This window comes from Lepidothrix coronata, unplaced genomic scaffold (genome assembly GCF_001604755.1).
Source record: "Lepidothrix coronata isolate B3197 unplaced genomic scaffold, Lepidothrix_coronata-1.0 Scaffold44, whole genome shotgun sequence".
NCBI classification, from domain to species: domain Eukaryota; kingdom Metazoa; phylum Chordata; class Aves; order Passeriformes; family Pipridae; genus Lepidothrix; species Lepidothrix coronata.
Window position 1 is genome coordinate 903,897 of NW_016690224.1, and position 18,904 is coordinate 922,800.

General features: G+C 48.7%; 2 protein-coding genes across 17 annotated transcripts in view; both read right to left on the reverse strand.

Annotated features, from left to right (window-relative positions):
* Positions 1-4,124: 4,124 nt before the first annotated feature.
* VPS33A (VPS33A, CORVET/HOPS core subunit) lies at positions 4,125-13,134 on the reverse strand. 2 transcript variants are annotated; one of them, XM_017814444.1, is made up of 13 exons: positions 13,027-13,134; positions 12,816-12,881; positions 12,606-12,733; positions 12,019-12,208; positions 11,110-11,226; positions 10,531-10,705; positions 9,617-9,810; positions 7,810-7,936; positions 7,557-7,624; positions 6,959-7,096; positions 6,427-6,564; positions 6,081-6,249; positions 4,125-5,639 (listed from the first exon to the last, which is right to left on the reverse strand). In XM_017814444.1, the coding sequence occupies exons 1-13, from the start codon at positions 13,126-13,128 to the stop codon at positions 5,446-5,448; spliced, it is 1,806 nt and encodes a 601-aa protein (XP_017669933.1). In that variant the 5' UTR covers positions 13,129-13,134; the 3' UTR covers positions 4,125-5,445. The 2 variants fall into 2 exon arrangements, with proteins under 2 accessions (XP_017669933.1, XP_017669934.1); XM_017814445.1 differs by lacking the exon at positions 4,125-5,639 and having other exon boundaries at positions 6,096-6,296.
* Positions 13,135-13,943: 809 nt separating this feature from the next.
* The window catches only part of CLIP1 (CAP-Gly domain containing linker protein 1), a 61,961-nt gene continuing 57,000 nt past the window's right edge, over positions 13,944-18,904 (reverse strand). For 14 of the 15 annotated variants that reach the window (XM_017814228.1, XM_017814238.1, XM_017814230.1 and 11 more), the window contains 6 exons: positions 17,233-17,350; positions 16,829-16,988; positions 16,648-16,694; positions 15,866-15,871; positions 15,589-15,713; positions 13,944-14,913 (listed from right to left, as the gene is read on the reverse strand). In XM_017814228.1, coding sequence (XP_017669717.1) covers positions 14,691-14,913; positions 15,589-15,713; positions 15,866-15,871; positions 16,648-16,694; positions 16,829-16,988; positions 17,233-17,350 — 679 coding nt within the window. In that variant the 3' untranslated portion in view covers positions 13,944-14,690. Of the gene's footprint in view, positions 14,914-15,588; positions 15,714-15,865; positions 15,872-16,647; positions 16,695-16,828; positions 16,989-17,232; positions 17,351-17,386; positions 17,624-18,904 lie in introns of those variants that run through there. The other variant, XM_017814233.1, reaches the window with a different exon arrangement.

The following is an 18,904-nucleotide window of genomic DNA, read 5'->3' on the forward strand; positions in this document are numbered from 1 at the left end:
CCAACCTTTAACTTCCTCAGGCAAGAAGGGAGATTTAATCTCTGAAATAGAGCAGCACACAAGCTCTAAGTGGTGTCCAGGTGTTAGAAAAACAAATGACTTGTGGGTAGAATTGCCTTGTTAAGGTTTAGGGCTGGACATGCTTCAGTGATCTCAGACCTGGGGCAGGTTAACAAAGTATGGGGAGAAGGATTTCCACTGATGGTGGACACAGGGAATGCAGAATTTGTGGGCCACAAACACATGGGGCAGAACCCCCAAGAGAAGGAAGAAACTAATAAACCCAGCTCAGCAACTGGGCTGAAACCAGCTCCACCGGGGTAAGAGGTGATTCTGACCGACCCAACAAACCCCCAGACCCAAAACAAGAGAAAGACTGAGCATGGCACTAATTCACATGAGAAATAAGAGAATCATTAACCAAAAGAAGATAGAATACTAATTAATAAGAGAACTTGTAGCCCATGAACATTGATTCCTTTGTTTGCCCTTTCCTTGCCCCTGTACCTCACAAAACAGTAGGGAGAGGGAAACCTTGTACTGGTTTGGAAGGTCTTTTTCCAGGACTTCTAAATAAACTGACAAGTAATTTCTGTCTCTCTGCCTTCACACCCTTAATTAGGCAGAGTTGGACAAGGCAGGACTTGTTTATTGAGATATTGGTCGTGTTGGAATTGTGTTGCATCCCTCCTGTCCCTCTTTAGACAGGGTGGGAGTCTCAGGAGAAAACGGCTGGGAGGCTTTTAAGCATTTCAGGGAGACACAAAGAATCTGCAAGAGCCGCAAAAGATCAGCAAAGTGCATGCAGGTGGATACCTTTTCTTTTAATCTTTATTGTTTTTACATAAGAAAATAAGGTTGTGGTGAGGCTGTAAGGACACAAAACATTTGCAGGTTTGGCGCAGGGGGAAGAAGGGCTGTCCATCCCGTGTGCCGGGCACTGCAGAGCTGGTTGCCTCTGGAAAGCCGGTGGCTGCAGGAGCAAGAGCAGGAACAGAGCCCTCATTTGAGCACCAAGAAGTAGGTGGTCCAGCCAGCGAGGAGCAGTGCCCCGAGCAGCACCGTGTAGCTGAACAGCACGAAGGCCAGCAGCTCCCTCAGCACCTTGAGGACGTGGATGGCGAAGGACTCCGGCATCGCGCTCTCCGGCAGGTAGGATCCCTGTGGTTGGATGCTCCTGCTCCTCCCCGGCCTGTAAGCACAGGGACAGGGTGAGTCTTCCCGAGCAGGGAGACTGTAATTCACTGTTTCTCCCCAGTGGCTCTGCTCTGGGGAGAAACCTTGTGATCAGGAGGGTTGATGCCCACCTGGAATGTTGTTAGTGTCTGGTGGGACTCGTGTGCCTGCTCAGAGTCCTCCCGAGCTGTGCAGTGTTGAGAGTTTGGAATCTGATCAAAGTCTCCCAGTTAGGACTGTTAACGGAGCAGATGGAAATACAGACACAGGCCGTGGGCACGGCTGTGTGGGTGAGGCCAGAGGCTCTTACAGAGTCCAGCTGGCTCCTGGAATCTTTCCCCTGTGGCAGTGGCTGGGTATCCAGGAAGCTTCAGGATCAGAGTGGCCACTGATGGTGCATTACCAACAGCGTGTTCTGATCAAAGTGGTCAATTCCTCCAAGGAAGCCACCATTAATATTTAATGCTATAATTGCATCTAATGGAAATACTGGCACAAACTGAGCCTTTTGTTTAAGAATGACGAAAACTGAGGCTTAAATACAAGTTTGAACAGGCAAATATTTATATCTCACGTTAAAAATAACCTTTAAATGGGAGACATGGGGTAAAATGCTTTAGAATTCATCTTATAGCTTTATTTTAAAGTCATACTTACACTTGCTTTGGAAGTAATTGCTTGATAGTTTAAAATTAAATCCAAACTCTTTCACAAAAGTCGTTGGCTCCTTAGACTTAAAGCTGTGAAGACCCACCTAAAAAATTCTATCATCTCTTCGATTTACATGTTCTTTTAAATTTTGATCACAACTGTGCCTGCTGAAAAATATCTACGCTCTTGGTCAAGCACATAAAGGGAGTTTAAAATGAGACTTAAGATAAAGCAGACCCAAAAGGATTATTTCTCTTCTAAGCGGTCTAAAGCCAGCCAAAGTAAACTGAATTCTCATCCTGTCACTTGGAATGTTTTTTAAAGAGGTCTTCTGATAAAGAGTTCACTTTTTGCTCTTGTTAAAGAGTTCAGTCATTTCATTCTAAGCTCAGGCACATGTATATACTATAGGAATTATTTCATTTTTAAAGCAGCAGTGGTTTCCCTGTTGTTCAAGGCACTGAAGTTTTCTATCCACGGGCTTTACGGGATTTCTGGTTATCTGGAGAGATACTGGTAAATAAATGAACTGCTTACCTAGGCTCTAGTGCGTCAAGGTCCTGCTTCTCTCTAGTTCTGTTCTGCAGCTGTCCCTTGGATTTCTGTCTTCCAGGGGGTTTGTGCTGTGGGCTGATCCCGCTGTGATCTGCTCCAGAGCCGGCAGTACCGGGGTGTGTGTGCAGGACTGGTGCACTCACTAGGTGTGGTCAGGGCGGTTATGATACAACACAGCTCGTCGTGCTCGGAGCAGCCAAACAGCTCCCCTTCCCCAGGGGGCTGCTGCCAACAGCATTTCCTGGGCTTAAGCACCAGGGCTTGGTGTTACCAGGTCAAAACCTGCATTGGTTTAGTTGTGGGGTTTTTTTTCTCTAGCAAAATGTGTCATGTTACACTTTTTACTCTGTTATCTGGGAGGCTGCTGTACCTCTTGCTCTGTTCCCTGGGAGCCTTGTGCTCTGTGGGCCACTCGGGGAGGAGGAGGAGGAGGATGCTCACACACAGCTGGGGCTGTGGGCTGTGGGTCCCAAGGGTGGGACTGTGCAGACTGAGTCTGGCTCTTTTACCAAAAGATTGGGCTGAAGGCAGCCTAATGCCTGCACTGTCACCAGGTCACTGCTCTGGTGCCACCCTCGTCCTCCCAGGGTGTCACCCTGACCTTTCAGAGCACGAGCACTGCAGCCCCTTTGCAGTGAGGGGAGAAGGGAGCCAGGATATATGTTTATTTTTAGCAAAACTCCTTTCTGATAATGCTGTATGAAAAGTGAAAGTGTTCGGGGGTAGAGGTTGGGTGATGGTTTTTTTTTTGCTTGTAACGCAGACAGCAGAGAGAAGGAAGATCATGTTCTGCAGATCAAATCTCTTGCCTACAAATATATTATGATGTAGAAAATGGCCCCTTAATTTAATTAGGCTCCCTTGTCATCAAATTATTATCCACATGGTCAGCAGGGCCTTGGACAGAAGCAGAACATAATCAGCTGCTCAGGAAGCCTGTTAAGTAGTAATTGCTCCTCCAGGGAATTATCAATGTCAGGATGGCTTTTTTTTTTTTTTTTTTTTTGGTGGTGGTTGTTGTTGTTGTTGTTGTTGAATAGTTCCAGGAAGAGACTTTCTCTAGGTGGAGTGGTCACACAGCTCAGTGATGGGACAGGTCTGCAGAAAAAGAGGCAGCAGTGTTGGTGATAAATTAAGAGTTTACCAAGTGTCTGGGGTTTTGCTTCTGGTGTTACTAACAAACATGTTTTGCTGGTCCAGGTGGAGAGTTAGGTCAGCTGGGGAAGTGGGGCTTTATTCACCTGTGGTACAGCTTTTACACAGCATGACCTCAGTTCACAAACCAGCCTGATCAGGGCTAGACATTTCCTCAGGATTGGTTCACTTTTTAAGATTTAAAAATAAAATAAAAAAAAAATCTGGAAATTTCTATAGTACAAAGACCCCTCAGGCCAGGCCAAGGACACTGTAAGGGCTGCACTGTCACACTGTTTGTTTTCCTCTGCACAGTAACATCTAATTTTTGATCCAAAGCTAATTTAATTTTCTTTTTAAATACTCTGAAACTGCAGAAATAACGTAGAGGAAGGCAATCCACGCTTGCTCCCTGCATCATTGTCAAAGCTGAATAATTTCTTTTGGTTTTTTTTTTTAAATCTGCATGTTGCCCACCCACAAGTCAAGTCTCTGAAGACTGAAACTGTATTTTTCTTTAAAAGTCAGGAAATCCCACAAATATTTCCAATGCAGTATGTTAGGTGGCAGAACAGAATGAAATTTTGAATGAGTTTAAAGAAAAAACATTCAGATATTAAAAAATTTAAATAATTCAGTTGTCTTGGGGCAGGGGCAGAAGAACACAGCTACCACAGTGCAGGGTTTTATTTATTTTTGTATTCCAGAGAGAGAGTGCAAACACTTCCAAAAAAAGATCAAATACATCTTTATTTTATTCTCATAATTGGAGTTAAGCAGGAGAGGGGGCCATGAAGGGGCTTCATTTGGCAGAACTCAGAAAATAAAACAACATGCCAAAACCCACAGTCACAACTGTGACAACTTGGAAAAATGAAGGTGTTTACTGGGCCACATTATGCAGAATAACTAAAAGCAGAAACGTTTGGTAAGAAAGTGATTTAAGTTGTGGTTTGTTTTTTTTTAGTTGTCTTTAACTATTTAGGAGTCCCCAGTGGGGGCCTTAAAGCCTGTGGGTACAGTGACTGTGCCCACCAGGCACCACCACCACCCCTGCTCTGCCTTCCCAGCCTCTGGAAGCTGCCTCTTCTGCACACTGGCTCAGCAACACCAAGGGCCCAGCCACCAAGCCCGTGGAAAATTCCATTTTATAAATTTGAGCTCTACAACACCTTGTGACAGCGAGTACCACCGTTTATAACCTCAGCAAGGGGGTGAAAAAAGTGTCTGTTTTAAACCTGCTGTTTACTGGGTCCCTGTTGTTGCTGGTTTTGGCCCAAGTCCCACCTGGGGAGTGTCTGTGTGTCTTCAACCATCGGCTCCTGACACACTGATGTAATTCATACTCTGGGGTAGCTTTCCACAGTCAGGTGGGAGTACCTGGGACAAACAAGCCACCTCACAATGATCCCTTCAAGGATAAAGTGAAGTAAAAGGCTCAAGGATCAGGGGCACATAACTCTGACAAACACACCCAGTGCATCCATGGAATGTACCAAGCACCAGAGAGAGAGAGAGAGACTGGGAATACTGGTATGAAATCAGGAACAGACAACATCCTGCCTGCATCTCCCACTAAAACTAAACTGAAAGAAAAAAAAAGCAGCAATTTGCCAAAGAGAAGGACCAGGGCACATCCCCAGTCCCCCTGTGCTTGGCTGCCAGGTCAGACCACGAGCAGGGATTTCTCATTCTCTCCCATGGTTTATTCCATCCTTAGTGCCTTCCAGCACTGCTTGTTTAATAAGAAGTTCCACAAATGGCTGGAACACAAGTGCAGAAGGGATGAGGGTCACTGGATCATGAGCTGGTCTCAGGAGAGCTCCTTTCAGTGCCGTGTTTCTCCAGTGTTCAACCAGCAGCAGAGCCAGGACCAGACGTGCCTGTGTCACACAGGGCCTCTCGTTTTACTGTCTCTCACCACACACCCTAGAAAGGGGCAGGCTCCAGTTTTTCCATCAAGGATTTGATCCAGGTTGTTCCATTGATGAGCTTTGTGGTGGCAATGACGTACTCTGTGCCCCCATCTTCCATCTGGGACAGGAACCTCAGCGCAGCGATCTCCGCGTACGTCACCCCTCCCAGGAAGAACACCAGAGTGACCCTGTTCTCCCCGTGCTGACCTGGGGAGCCAGGGAAAGGGGCAGGTTGGCTTAGTTTGAGTTTTACATCTCCTGAGCATCAACTGTCAGTCAAACTCAAATGACCTAAAACTAAACTACAGAGAGCAGCTGAATTAGGGGGAAAATTTATTGGGTGAATCCAGACCCTGCTCCCGCCCTGGAGTCTATAGATGTGCTTCTGCCTGACCAGTTTTAATGCTGGGTAGGTGAAGCTGACATTCTTTGTAAAGTAATTTTGCACACTAAAATCACAGGCTGGAGTTTATTTTAGTACTCTGATGGGAGGTTAAAACAATTTGTCACAGGATGGTTAGTTAGATCTAATACTGCAGAGGGACACGGAGGCCTGGGCTCTGCCAGCCCCTGATTTCAGTTTGCCTCATTCCAGCCTAACAGAGATGCACTTCTCTTTAAAACAAGGGAAAACAAGGCAAAACTTACGCTTTTTCTGAAGGCCAGTGGGTAACTGCTGCCTCTCCTCAAAATGGGGCCCTGGCAGCATCTTCAGCACCTCCTCGATGCTCCTCCAGCCCGGGCGGGCCAGGAGCTGTGCCAGGCGCACGCTCAGCGGGGCGTAGCCGCTGTACACGTACGAGATGTCGTTGGGGTTCTGTGGGAGAGAGCACGGGGGGAGCAGCAGGTCAGAGCCACCTCACGCTGCAAAACAGCACCACAGAAATAAATTACATGAAAAAAAAAAGGGTGTTCCCGCTGCACATAGTTCTGTGGCTGTATGCAGGGCTCGTGGCTGGTTTTACCTGTTCACCAGTTACCAGTGCCTGGTTACCTGTTCATTAACATCATCCATCCACAGGCGCAGGGTTTTCCTGATCGTGGGGTAGTTATTCCTGCCACTTGTCTGAGGTTTCAGCAGTCCAGCTTTTTCCAGGTTGTTTAAAGTCAATATATGTTCATAGCCATAAGTCTGCAATATGAAGAAATCACCTTTAATACCCTGTCAGTAACCCATGACCAGAGTGTTAAAAAAAAAAATGGCAAAGATATTAATTTAAAAAAAGTGTTTGTTTAAAAGAGCTTTTTAGTTAAGATCTCTCTAGAGTGTATCCCATTTAGAATGTTTAAAACATAACAGTAAAAAGAGCAGTGATATAAACCTGCTGTATCTACGTGTAACACACACAAACACCCCCCAGTCACTGCTGTCAGCCCAGACTGACTCTCTGTGTTCCCTCTGTGCACGCTGGAACTCAACACTACCCTGCTTTAAGATGTGTCTGCCTAGAATGCAAGTGTTGTAGAGCTGAGGATTTGATATGGATTTTCTCAGGAATTTCTTGATCCAAAAGTTAGAGCCCAACCTGGAGAATCTCTCTCTTGTAATGGTCCAGAACCTTCTGCTTCAGTCCACTGTTGCACACGGATTGCAAGCAAACAAGACGCAAGATCTTGATTAATGGATGTTTTTGAGCTATGCAGTCTTCAATATAATTGTTAACCTATTAAATAAAATACATAAACTGTTATTTAAAGAACTGTTAAAGTGCCCAGAAGACCTGGAAAAAAAGATCTAGTTTGCTCAGTGTCTCCAAAACAGCAAGAAAGAGGGTCCAACTGTTCTCCAGACAGCTCAGAACCATCTGCAAAACAGTGACCCAGGTTCCACCTGGGCTCTCCCTGAAGGATGGCAGTTCCACAGTCAGCAGCCAGACTTCACCTGATGCACTAAAAAATTCTAATGAACCATCTTCAACGTTTCACTGATCCCTCACAGCACACAGTGCCCCTGCCCAGGTCAGACCCCCCGTGTACAGCTGCATCCCAGGCAGGGACAGCTATTTCAGCGAGGCAAGTCACCAGACATCATCTACATCAGATATTTCCTCTCTTGAAAAAACCCAAACGGAAAAAAAACATTTTTGAAGACGTAAGAGTCACTAATTGTCATTATCTACTTACCTTGTCTGTGTCTATTCCAGACATGAACTCCTGCTCCACTGTTAAATTATCGAAGAAATCTTCAGATGCTTCGGGAAAAGAATGAAAATCAACACAACAGCAACAGACAGCTTATTTTCTACTTTTAACCTTTCAGCAGAGATGCACTGGATGGAGCAAAGCCAGTTTTTGCCCTGCTGAACAATGTCCATCAAGTCATCTGTCCTCTGGCTGTATTTAGAGCAGCCCAGGGGGGTGCTGAGCACATACTCACTGGTGATGTCCTTGATGAGCTCTGCGATGGAGGTGTGGTTGGCCAGCGAGCTCCTGGCCGCCTGCATGTGGGGCAGCTGGGACACAAACTGCTTGATCTCCCCCACCGTCTTCGCGTGGTGCCTCTCCTGGAGAAACCCATCGCTGAGGTTAGGCCTTGTGCACGTCAGGAACACTGATTAGGTCATTTTATCATGGAAAGCTATTTTACTGTACTCACTGCACCTGCAGGAGTTAGAGATATGTGACCTTTTAGATAAAAGACTTTAAATGCTTTCACTGAAGTCACAGCATTACCTGTAACAGCACTTGGATCACTGGAAGAGGCAGGATATAATACAACAGGATCATCATACTGGTTGTCTTCCATTACACTTTATCCAACCTTTATCCACCTTTGTCTGACTCCAGCCATCACTACTTGCTCTCCTCCATTTCCCTACCAGGGAAAACTGCCTTTTTCACACAAAGAGGAATTACTTTGCTGGCTGCCAGGAAACCTGGAACTCTAGGCCAATGCTGTCAGAGCTGGGGGGATATTTCTCCTGGGAGCAGGAGTGAAAGGTGCTGGGAGCTGGGCTGGCAGGCTCTGCCATTCCCTGTACCTGGCTGCAGCAGTGTCCCAGGCTCTGAGCCAGGATGTGCTGAAGCCCCTGCAGAGTTCAGCTCTCAGAGCAGTCCAGAGGTCTGCACTGCATTTGGGTCACTTGCCTCTTGCTGCAACTTGGAATAAAAATAATACTAATTTGACTCGGATGTGAAGGATTTAAACGGGCAAGTGCAGGCAGGACAGTGATAATGATGGAGCCTGCAATCTAAGAAGTCCTCTGCTGCCAATATGCTGCTGTTTCATTATCACCTATTACCACTGACAATTTGTTAAAATTCTCTTTTTTTAACAGCCAGCAGGAATAATCCAGCTTTAGCTCCTCCAGCACCGGTACTGCAGAAGCAAACATATACTAGGAGAGGAGGCTGAGCACTCAGTATTTCAGTTAAGGTACAGCTACCTCATCTTTGATGTGGCAGAGGTGAAGGGACTAAAAAAACATAAAGGAAATACAATCAAAGAGTATAATGAGTTCTCTTGAGAATCCCCATGAAGTCTGAAAGCCGAGATCTCAGTTTCTTTATGAATCATCAACAGGATGTTTTCAAACAAAACCACAAACATGCCCCCCCAACTTTCCAGCTCTGTCTAAGGCGACACGTGAGCATGAATTTACAGGTTAAAATTTCTGCAAGGCAACTGTCTTTTCCTCATTCCTATTGTTTTTTATGCCAGCCAAGCTGTTCTGGAGTTTTATTGCTTAAAGCCTTTTCTCTGCATCCTCAGCGAATACAAAGGGAAAAGGACCTTTCAGTGAACAGGTAACAAGAGCAGCAAAGTGGAACTGAACAGCACATTAAAACTGGACTTCGGCCTCTTGCAGAGGGAAGCAGCACCTGACTGTCCTGCAGATCAAGGGATGCAATTCCTGTTGTGGAAACTGTGGGCTCACATGGCAGAAGCTCTGAGGAGAAGGAAAGCCCCAGAACAGAGGTGTGGGGAGAAGAGGAGGATCCACATTACTACAGGATTCTTCAAAGGAGATTTGACCAACACCTTCCAGTCTGAGTGGAGCTGATCTCACCCCAGGGCAGGGGAACAGACTGGAGTGGCTTCTCAAGACTATCTGTTTTTTCTCTGCCTGGGGCATTACTCTGTGGCAGCAGCTCGAGCTGCCCGTCACTGCCCTGCTGAGGGCAGACTGACTTAGCTGATGACAAGTACACCCAAGGGATGCACTGTTGGATCCAGGCCTCACCTCAAAGGCTGCTGAGATGATCTTGGCTTTCTTGCTGAGCACTGACCCCACGGCATTGAAGTTCTTGTCGCGGATCTCGGCGTACAGCTCCTCTGCAGAGTTCAGCTGCAGCTTCTTGGGTTCCGTGGGGAGATCCTTCCCACCCTCACCCTGCTTCTTCGGGGCAAACTTCTCAGGAGGGAGTTTCACATAAGCTACCAAATGCAGAGAAATTACCCTTAAAGGAATGGAACTTCACCACCAGAAGTAATGATGGGAACATGTCCCCTGGGCTGGAAACAGCTCTGAGCAGCAGAGCAAATATAAACACCCAGACCCCTCAGTGCTTAGGTGTTAATTAAGGAGAGTCTCACTGCACTCACCCAGGGACCTACACAAACACACGTGATCAGAACCCAAGTGCCAGCTGCTTTCAGAGAGGCTTGGATGAGCCCTGCAGCCAGCCCAGTCCAGCAGTAGAAATTAGAGCCCATAAAGGCCTCTCTGGAGTTTTCTTACTACCTCCTGAAGAGAAGGAGTACACTCTGATGGCCCCCAAAAACTGTCCCTGTCCCCTCAGTGCGACACATGATCCAGCCAGGCTGGAGGGTGAAGACACACACTATTTCTACTTGTACACCATGTGTTCTGTGGCTGCACCCACCCAGCATCCAAAATATGCCCATTCAATAACCACACACTGTTCAGCTCCCCTTCCCATCCAAAAAGAGCCAGAGTGGATCTTGATGGGCTCCAGCTTGGGACTGAACCAACCCGCACTCACTTCAGCTGAGCTGCTCCCACCCTCCAGCCATTTAGTGAAGCAGAAACCACTGTGACACACTGCAACCGGCTCCAGCACACGGGAAACCTCCCCCAGGACACGGGAAACTTCCCCCAGGGCACGGGAAACCCCCCTTCCCCACAAAACTCACTGTTCTGGATGCCATAGATCTCATCTATCAGCCCCTCGTACGTCAGCTGCGTGGCCAGCGGCGTCAGCAGGTCGACGTTGCGGTCCAGCAACAAGAGGGTATCAAAGACGGGAAATATGGAGTTCTGGCTCCCAGGGAACTCACGCTTCATCCTGATCATCATGTTGGCCACGTGCTGAAAGGAAGTCACGTCAGGCTGGTTACAGTCCAGGCCACAGCAGATGGATTTGAGCTCTGAGCCCTGCAAGCACATGCTCGTGCAAGCGTGGGCGCAGCCCTGGGTAAAAAGGAAGAGAATGGCCGGAGGTACAGACTGGCTGATGGACAGGGCAGCATGACAGAGAAAACAAAGTCCTTCTCTGCTGCTCTCTGCAACTTAGCAAGACAGCAACTGGCCACAGCACTGCCTTCACCTCAAGCTGTTCCCTCACCACAAAACGTACCAATTAGTAGGTTGATCAGAGAGAAGGAAAAGGACAAGTGAGTGTCGTGGCTGGATTAAAAAACACCCAGAAGTGCATTTAATCAAACAACCCTTAAGGCAGTTCCAAAGAACAAGATGCATTTTTTCATCCTCACCCGAGCACAGTCACCCTTCCCAAAAATCTGCGGGATGGTTCCGTAGAGAGCCTGCAGTGTCATCAGCCCCTTTGCTGCATGGTACAGACTGGTCTGGTCACTCTCCAGGTAACATTCCTAAAGAACAAGAAGGATTCTGATAAGAGGTGTTGATCCAACACAGCTGCTTCCACAGCAGTGTGAGGTTCATATGAACAGTTCAGACAAGACACAGGCTGGGAAAAAACTGTGGCTGTTGGACCTTATTATTTGTGCCATTGCTACAGCAAATCATTTGACCAGACCAGACACTACAGTATTTCTGAACTCCACACACAAATCCAGTTTGATGGAGCAAGAGAGCCAGAAAGTGACTGCAAGGAGCCTCTCCTGCTAATTAGGCCAATCTGAGCACCCAACACCTCATGGTAGCTGCAAGCCCTGACGTGTCCTCTGGGCTACACTTCATATGGTAGAGAGGGCCAAAGAAACTCCCAAACCATCCTGTCCCCAGATGCAGCACTCTGGGAACACAGGACACACAGCTGGGATGTGCCAGCTATTAGAGCTCAGTGCAGCTCAGTGCAGGATGAACCATCATGAATTCCTGACTGCGCAGTGACACAAACCGTGCTGGCTCCTCCTGACAACTGAATGCTCCGAGTCAGGAATGCCCCATCTGTGATAACAACAGCAGCAGGTAAAGCTGGAGGGACTGGGTGCAGCTCCTTGTAGTGACTGTTCCTTCAGCGTTTAGTGTGAAAACACACAGGGAAGTTCAGGCTCAGTTCAGGCCTCAGGATCAAGTCACATTTGCTCTGCAAGGCCTTTCCCTGCTGTGCAGGTCCCCCCACAAACCCTCTGAGAGCCGCTGCACTGACACCAACGGCCAACCCAAAACCACAGAGGGTTTTCCCTCAAAGCGCTCACCTTGAAGGCGCTCTCGGACTCCATGGAGAGCAGGTCCCCGTCAAAGGGGATGAGGTCCAGGCTGTACTGCTCGCGGTGGATGAAGGAGCCCAGCACACCCTGCTCCTTCAGCCACTGCTCACACAGGAGACTGCGGCGGGGCACGAACAGGATGTGGAAATCCCTCTGGGGAGAGCGGCCTCTATCCTCCCTGGAAGAGCCACAGCAGGAGCACTGCACTGGGTTATTATTGCCAACTCCCAGCTTTGCATGTTAGAGTGTCCAGGATGCACAACCCAGCCGAGTGCAGGCACAGGTCTGGCACCAGGGCAAGGGGACTTGGTTATCCTGCAGTTCCCAAAAGGAGCATCAATCCAAGCATGACTCATTCCAGCTAATTAGAAAGAACATATATCCTCATAAGGAGGAACAGATCCTCTGCATGGCAGCCAAAGAGAAGCCCCCCCTCTCTCCCCACTCAAGACCCCCGAGTGGCTGTGCCAGTTTGGTGTCTGCACGTGGTTCCTGGTTCCCTGCCCAGGTATAACAAGCCAGCCAGTGGTTCAGACCACACCCGTCCCCTGGCCGCCCTCCCCTGCCCGCGGTACCTGAGCACGTTGTCGGTGATGATGTCCATCAGCTCCAGCTTAGGCCTGACGAAGAAGATGATGTTCTTGACGTCGGCCGGGGGCAGCCGGCCCGGCTTGAGCGTGAACATCTTCTCCACCTCATGCTCCTGTGCGGGGGCACGGGCGTCACCCGAGAGCGGCGCGGCCGGGTCAGGGCTGGGAGCCTCCCCCGACCCGCCCGGCGCTTACCTTGAGCAGCGAGTACTGCGCGATCAGCCCGAAGGGCCCGGTCAGGTACTCGTCCCACACGATGGCCTGGAGAGGGGACAGCGGAGTCAGCGGGGTCAGCAGGGGACAGCGGGGTCCGCGATCCATCCCCATCCCGGCCCCGCGCCCACCTTCGGTCCCGGTCCCGCTCCCACTCTGGACTCCGCTCCCCTCCCGGTCCCCGCGCTCCCACCTTGGAACCCGCGCACTTGTCGAGGAACTCGCGGAGCTCGCGCCGCCCCGCCTCCCTCAGCGCCGTCAGGTTCACCCTGCCCGAGCTCAGGTGCGCCGCCATGGCCGCCCCGCCCGCCCGCCCGCGTGACCGCGGGGCGGGGCCGCGCAGGCGCGCCGGGCTCGGCCCCGCCCGCCGCTGTGAGGGCAGGGAGCGGGAGCGTCGGGGGGCACAGCCCGCAACCCCGAGAGCGCCCTGTATGATTATTTATATCTGGCCCGTGTCAGCAATAGTGCGACATCAGGACCAGGGAAGGGATTCTCTCTCTGCTCGGCACTGGAGAGGCCACACCTCGAGTGCTGTGTCTGGTTCTGGGGCCCTCAATGCAAGACAGACACTGAGGGGCTGGAGCGAGTCCAGAGCAGGGAACGGGGCTGGGGAAGGGTCTGGAGCACCAGGAATGGCTGAGGGAGCTGGGGGGGGCTCAGCCTGGAGAAAAGGAGGCTCAGGGGGGACCTTCTCGTTCTCTCCAACTCCCTGACAGGAGGGGGCAGCCGGGGGAAGGTCGGGCTCTGCTACCAGGGAACAAGGGACAGGATAAGAGGAAATGGTCTTAAACGGCACCAGGGCAGGTTTACTTTGGACATCAGGAAGAACTTCTTTACAGAAAGGGTGATCAAGTATTGAAGGGGGCTGCCCAGGGGGGTGGTGGAGTCACCATTCCTGAAGGTGTTTAAGGAAAGGTGGGATGTGGCACTCAGTGCTCTGGCCTGGGTGACAAGGTGGGGATCAGTCACAGGTTGGACTCGATGATCTTGGAGGTCTTTCCCAACCTGTGATCTGTGTAGATCTGTGATCTACAGTGCAGTCCTTGGCTGACCCCACACAGAACCCCTTAACAATCCAAACAGAACAGAAAGGTAGAAAAGAAAACACACTTTTTTTTTTTCCAAAATATAACTTTAATATATATATGCATATATACACACACACAACACACTCACTATATAGAAGCTGAAAGAATGCAAAACAGGGATGTCCCACAAACTGTTTCAGGTGTGCACAGCATATGGGTTTCCAAAAACCCCCAGCAGCTCCGTTCCTTCCTTACCTGCGCCGGGTTTCCACGTTTCACACCAAACCACAACCCAGAGCTCACGGCACCGAGCAACATCACAGTCAAAGGAGTAAAGGAAAATAAAGATGAAATATTTCTCAACTCAGTCCAGTGTCAAAAAAAAAAAAAAGCTTAAAAATCTAAATGTACAAATTCAGCCTTAAAATGGTTTAGTGCAAATATGAAAATTAACAGCATATTTTTAAGGTCTTTAAATAAGCTTTAATATAACTCTAGTGCTTCATTCCTATACATGTTTTCCCATCAACAGATGCGACAGCACGGAAGCATTTCCTGTTACGGGCGGGACAAACCCAGAACCTGGGACAAAACAGCATAAAGTCACTTGTTAAATCTTTTATTTACCTTCGTAAAGTTTGTTAAAAAGGGACAGGGGTTATTTATTAGTGGAGGAGCAAAAATTTATCCATTCACTGCCTGTGGGGTGGACGGGCAGGGGGAGCGGGAGGGGCAGAACCGCTGTCCCTTGCCCTGACATTCAGCACACGCAGCTGCTGGTGGTTCCAAAGGTCCATGGAGGGGCACAGGGCCGGTCCCTCCCCTGCCATCAGAAGGTCTCGTCGTCGTTGCACTCGGCCGTCCAGTGCCCGAACACCTCGCAGGTGTCGCAGTAGGGCCGCTCCTCCCGCCGGCTGCCGTGGTGAGCCGAGTGCGGCGGCTCCTCCAGCGCCTGCGCCTGCGTCGGACAGTCCTCGGTGTCGTGCAGGTCGAAGCAGCCGCAGATGTCGCAGAACAGGCGCGGTTTCTTCTTGGACAGGCTCTCCTCCTCACTGCAAGGGCAGCACAGGTCAGGGGGACACGGTTCCTTCACAGGGGAGCGAGGCCTGTGGCCCTGCCCTGCACTGTGAGCTCTGTGATTACTGAGACTGAGGAACCGCCACAGAGCTCAACAAGCAGCAGTTACAAACCCCTCCGGAAGATCTCAGCTCCTCCACCACCCTGCAGTGCCCCCACAATCCCCTACACTGTAATATTTACTACACAACACACTGTTTGTGCACAAATACAGACATTTAAAAGAAACACACATAAACTAGTTTCTCTTTTCCCTGGAGGGATCTGAAGTCACAATATATCAAATAGCTTTTAGTTCTGTTTCTCTGCACTATTCTATTTAGTTCTATTTCTCTCCCCATCCCAACACAGCTACGGCCCCTTGAGAGCAACGACCCTTCTCCTGCACTTGGGAAGGGCAGATCCATCAAGCCTGACAACAAACATGTCACAGTAAGTGAATGTTTGTGATCCATAACCACAGAGAATCATTTGCACCACCAGGAACATCCCGGTGTAAAAAGAAGGCTGGATTCAACCACTGAACTCCAGAGAAATCTCCATCTGTCCCTCCTCATGGCTGAGATCAGGCTGGTGCATCATGCAGATCCCAACCCGCTGCTACCAACAGTTCCCAAAACATGAGCCCAGGTTTCCCTTGGGATTTGTACCTGTCATAGTTATTTATCTCCTCGTCGTTGCCATTGAGGGCAGCTTCACACATTCTTTGTATCTTCAAGTTCAATTCCTCGTTTCGCCTTTGAAGATCCACTATCACTGAATTCAGGAAGTCGATCTGGGAGAGCCAAGGACAAGGGCAGTCAGAGGAGCAGGGGGATGGCACCTCCCACAGCCCCAGCCCAGAGCTCAGCACTGCTGAATGTAACCAAGGAGCACTTGGCAAATCAACAGGGAATGAAATAAAGGAAGCCAAGAAGTGGAACCAACCTCGCCCTGGTGCAAGGAAGGGTTGCCATCAGCAGGTGAATTCAGGGAGGCAGAAAACCAGAAAAAGATTGGTGGTTAGTGCATGTTCATGACACCTCCTATCACTGCACAGCTAGGAAGGACATTTAATCACTAGGACTGACACTGGTGATCTAATATAATGAGCAGAAGGTGATTCTATTCTAACCATCTTTCCTAGGCATTTGTTGGCACAGGCCCCTGTGATCAAGCAGCACTTCACGTGGTCACTATGACTATCACACTCTGAATCACATTTCTCCTGGTCCCAGCACGTGCCAACTGAGCACCTTCCCTCTCCATTGCGGCCAACCCTCGTTCTGAGTCAAGTTCTGCAGTTGGGAACAAGCCAAGGCCAACATTTTCAACTGCAGCAGCTTAGAAGTAGCTCAGGAAGCCCATTTCTCCAATTTGGCAAGCACCAGATTCAGGTGGGCCATGCCTTTTGCTCATTCACATCCAAGAAACCCTTGGAAAAAAGGCCAGGGAGCAGTGAGTTTGCTCTGCTGGGCTGTACCTCACTGACAGGTCAGCCCTTGCCACCCTTGATTCCCTGCTTCCTCACATTCCCATAATCTGAACTGGTTCTCCAGTACCACTCATCCCTTCATTCTTAATATTTACCATCACTTCAGAAGCTGAAGGCTACAAGACAAATCTGCCCATTAAAATCCCAACTGACAAAACCTGACAGGGACTGTCTTTGGATTTCCCTCCCCTATGGCCCCACTGCTGGTTTAGCATCTCATGTCCACATCCAGTACCTGCTTCTCTCTTGCAATCTCCTCCTGAAGTAGATTCGCAGCGTCCCCTTTAAAGAAAAGAAACCAAAGCAGGTGTAATGTGACACAGGGGGTGGCTCAGGCAGACACTGAAACAGTGTCACAGTCTCTGGTCTCAACCTTCCAGCTGAAGGCACAGACAGTGGGGCAGGTTTTGCCTTACCTGAGGAGCTCGTTACAGTTAAAGGCTGCTCGTTGTTTTCCTTGAGTTTTTGCTCCAAGTTCTTCACCTTTTCCTCAAGTTTCAGTTTGTCAGACTCCAGGGACTTCACCACTGACTGCAGGGTTTTTGCAGAGGCGTTTTCTCCGCGGAGCACCGTGATCTGCAAGAGTTACGTGAGGGCTTGGGCCTTCCAGCACGAAGGCAGAGCACTAAGACCACATCCCTCACAGCCAGGGCTAAAGAGCACCAAAAACATGTGCCAGGAGTCACCTAACTCAGCACAGGTATCCAAAGATTTAATGCTAAGGTTTAACTGTGCCACTTTAAAGAACAATCAGGCAGCACACAAAGCCTCTGCCTGTAACTTAATCAAAATTAGGAACCACTCACTATTCCCCATTTACCTCATGTCTGAGTTTTTCCAGTTCCTCATCTTTTTGTGTGATCAAGGCACTAGTAACATTGATGGATTTCTGCAAGGATGCTCTCTCTTCATCAATTTCTTTTTTTAAAGTCGATTCTCTAAAAGAAAACCAAATACAACCAGAAATCATCTAATGAATGGATAACTGCAGTGGCCTAAAGTAGTTTTATTTAATTTCAAGTATTAAACTACTGTAAGAAGTGGTTCTTAAAAAACCAAATTACAATTCTGTACTTGACTAGGTTTTAAATATGTATAAACATTTCAGATGTTACAACTGTGGAAACAAAGCAAAAACTTTACCTAGGTAGTACATGCCACAATCTGCATAGCACCGTATCCATTTGAATTTAAAGGAGCAAGTTAACAGACTGGGGAGATACAGGATAAACAAACATGTTGCGCAATGTTCCACAAAACCTGACTTGAGAGTTTTGTTACTTCTTGAAAATTATTAACAAGCAACAAAACAGGCATGCAAAGCTCATTGTACAGGTTGTCATGCAAAGCATGGATGAGGCTGGAAATATCAGCTGGTCCTCACTAATTTCAGTGACATCATCATTTCCTGCACACGGACTTGGAGAGTTTCTGGGCCTTTAACAACAGTTTCAGCACGAAACCATATGGGACTTGTTTGACTTTGTGGGATAAGGGTTAAAAAGAAATTTTCCAAAGCAGGCACAACCCCCTTCTGTGTACATATGTCCAGTTTTCCCAACCTTTTCCATGGATCTAACAGAGATACGAGTTCTGCCTAGAATTCCTGCCTCAAGGCACCACAGCTGTGACATCCCCACACTGGTGCAAGTGAGTCTTCCTGACACTACACAGGGATGAGTTATTGTCCTCTGACGTGAGGAGTGTCACTACAAAACTCCTTACAAGCTGAAAGGTTTTGGTTAAAAAAGCCCCCCAAAAGTTCCTTTAAACACTACGTTTACTTTTCTCCAGGAAAAACTTGCTTTCCAGCACAGCCAGCAGTGCCCCAGCCGGCTGCCAGCTCTCCAAGCTCCTGTAGGTGCAGGGATCCCAAACCACACTGCTCTCTCCAGGACTGCCCCAGGGGTCAGGATGCTGTGTGAGGATGCTCAGGGCACAGCTATCAAGTTCAAATGGCAAAGTTTTCATCTCTACAATATTTACAGTTAGTGAGAGCCACGATACCCACACATGAAACACAACAAACCTCCCCCACTCGAGGGAAAGGAGAACTCAACAATGAGAGCACAATCAATGCAATTCCTTCATTGTTCAGATTGTACTCAGGAATGGAAGCAGCAAGTGGAGAATCTGGGGTTTAGAAAAGCTGAGGCAGCTACCAAACAGGAACCAGAGGGTTGATTTGGTTCTGGTTGTTTTGGTTTTGGTGTATTTTCACAATGAGAGAATCAACAGAAGCAGAAACACAACTTGCAGACTGAGCAATCTCGCCTTCAAATCCAAGTCATCATCCCATTAATAAAACCCAACAGGGCACTGGCATGAAACAGATCCCCTTTGCCAACCCTGAGTCAGCAAAGCACTAAAGCACGACAGCCGTGTCCGTGTCCTGCAGCAGAATTCCAAACATGCTCCAGCCTAACCCCTGGTTTTCAGTGCTTTGCTGAGCTGGATCAAAGGCACGTGGTGCTGTGGGAAAGAATGTGCCA

What these genes read in the sequence shown, in the direction of transcription:
- VPS33A (XM_017814444.1), bottom strand. Translation starts at nt 13,128, where the DNA reads ATGGCGGCGCACCTGAGCTCGGGCAGGGTGAACCTGACGGCGCTGAGG. An exon ending in AGTCCGAGAGCGCCTTCAAG is followed by an intron (nt 11,227 to 12,018) that starts GTGAGCGCTTTG and finishes CTTGTTCTTTAG; the next exon opens with GAATGTTACCTGGAGAGTGA. An exon ending in GGAAGGGTGACTGTGCTCGG is followed by an intron (nt 10,706 to 11,109) that starts GTGAGGATGAAA and finishes ACTTCCTTTCAG; the next exon opens with CACGTGGCCAACATGATGAT.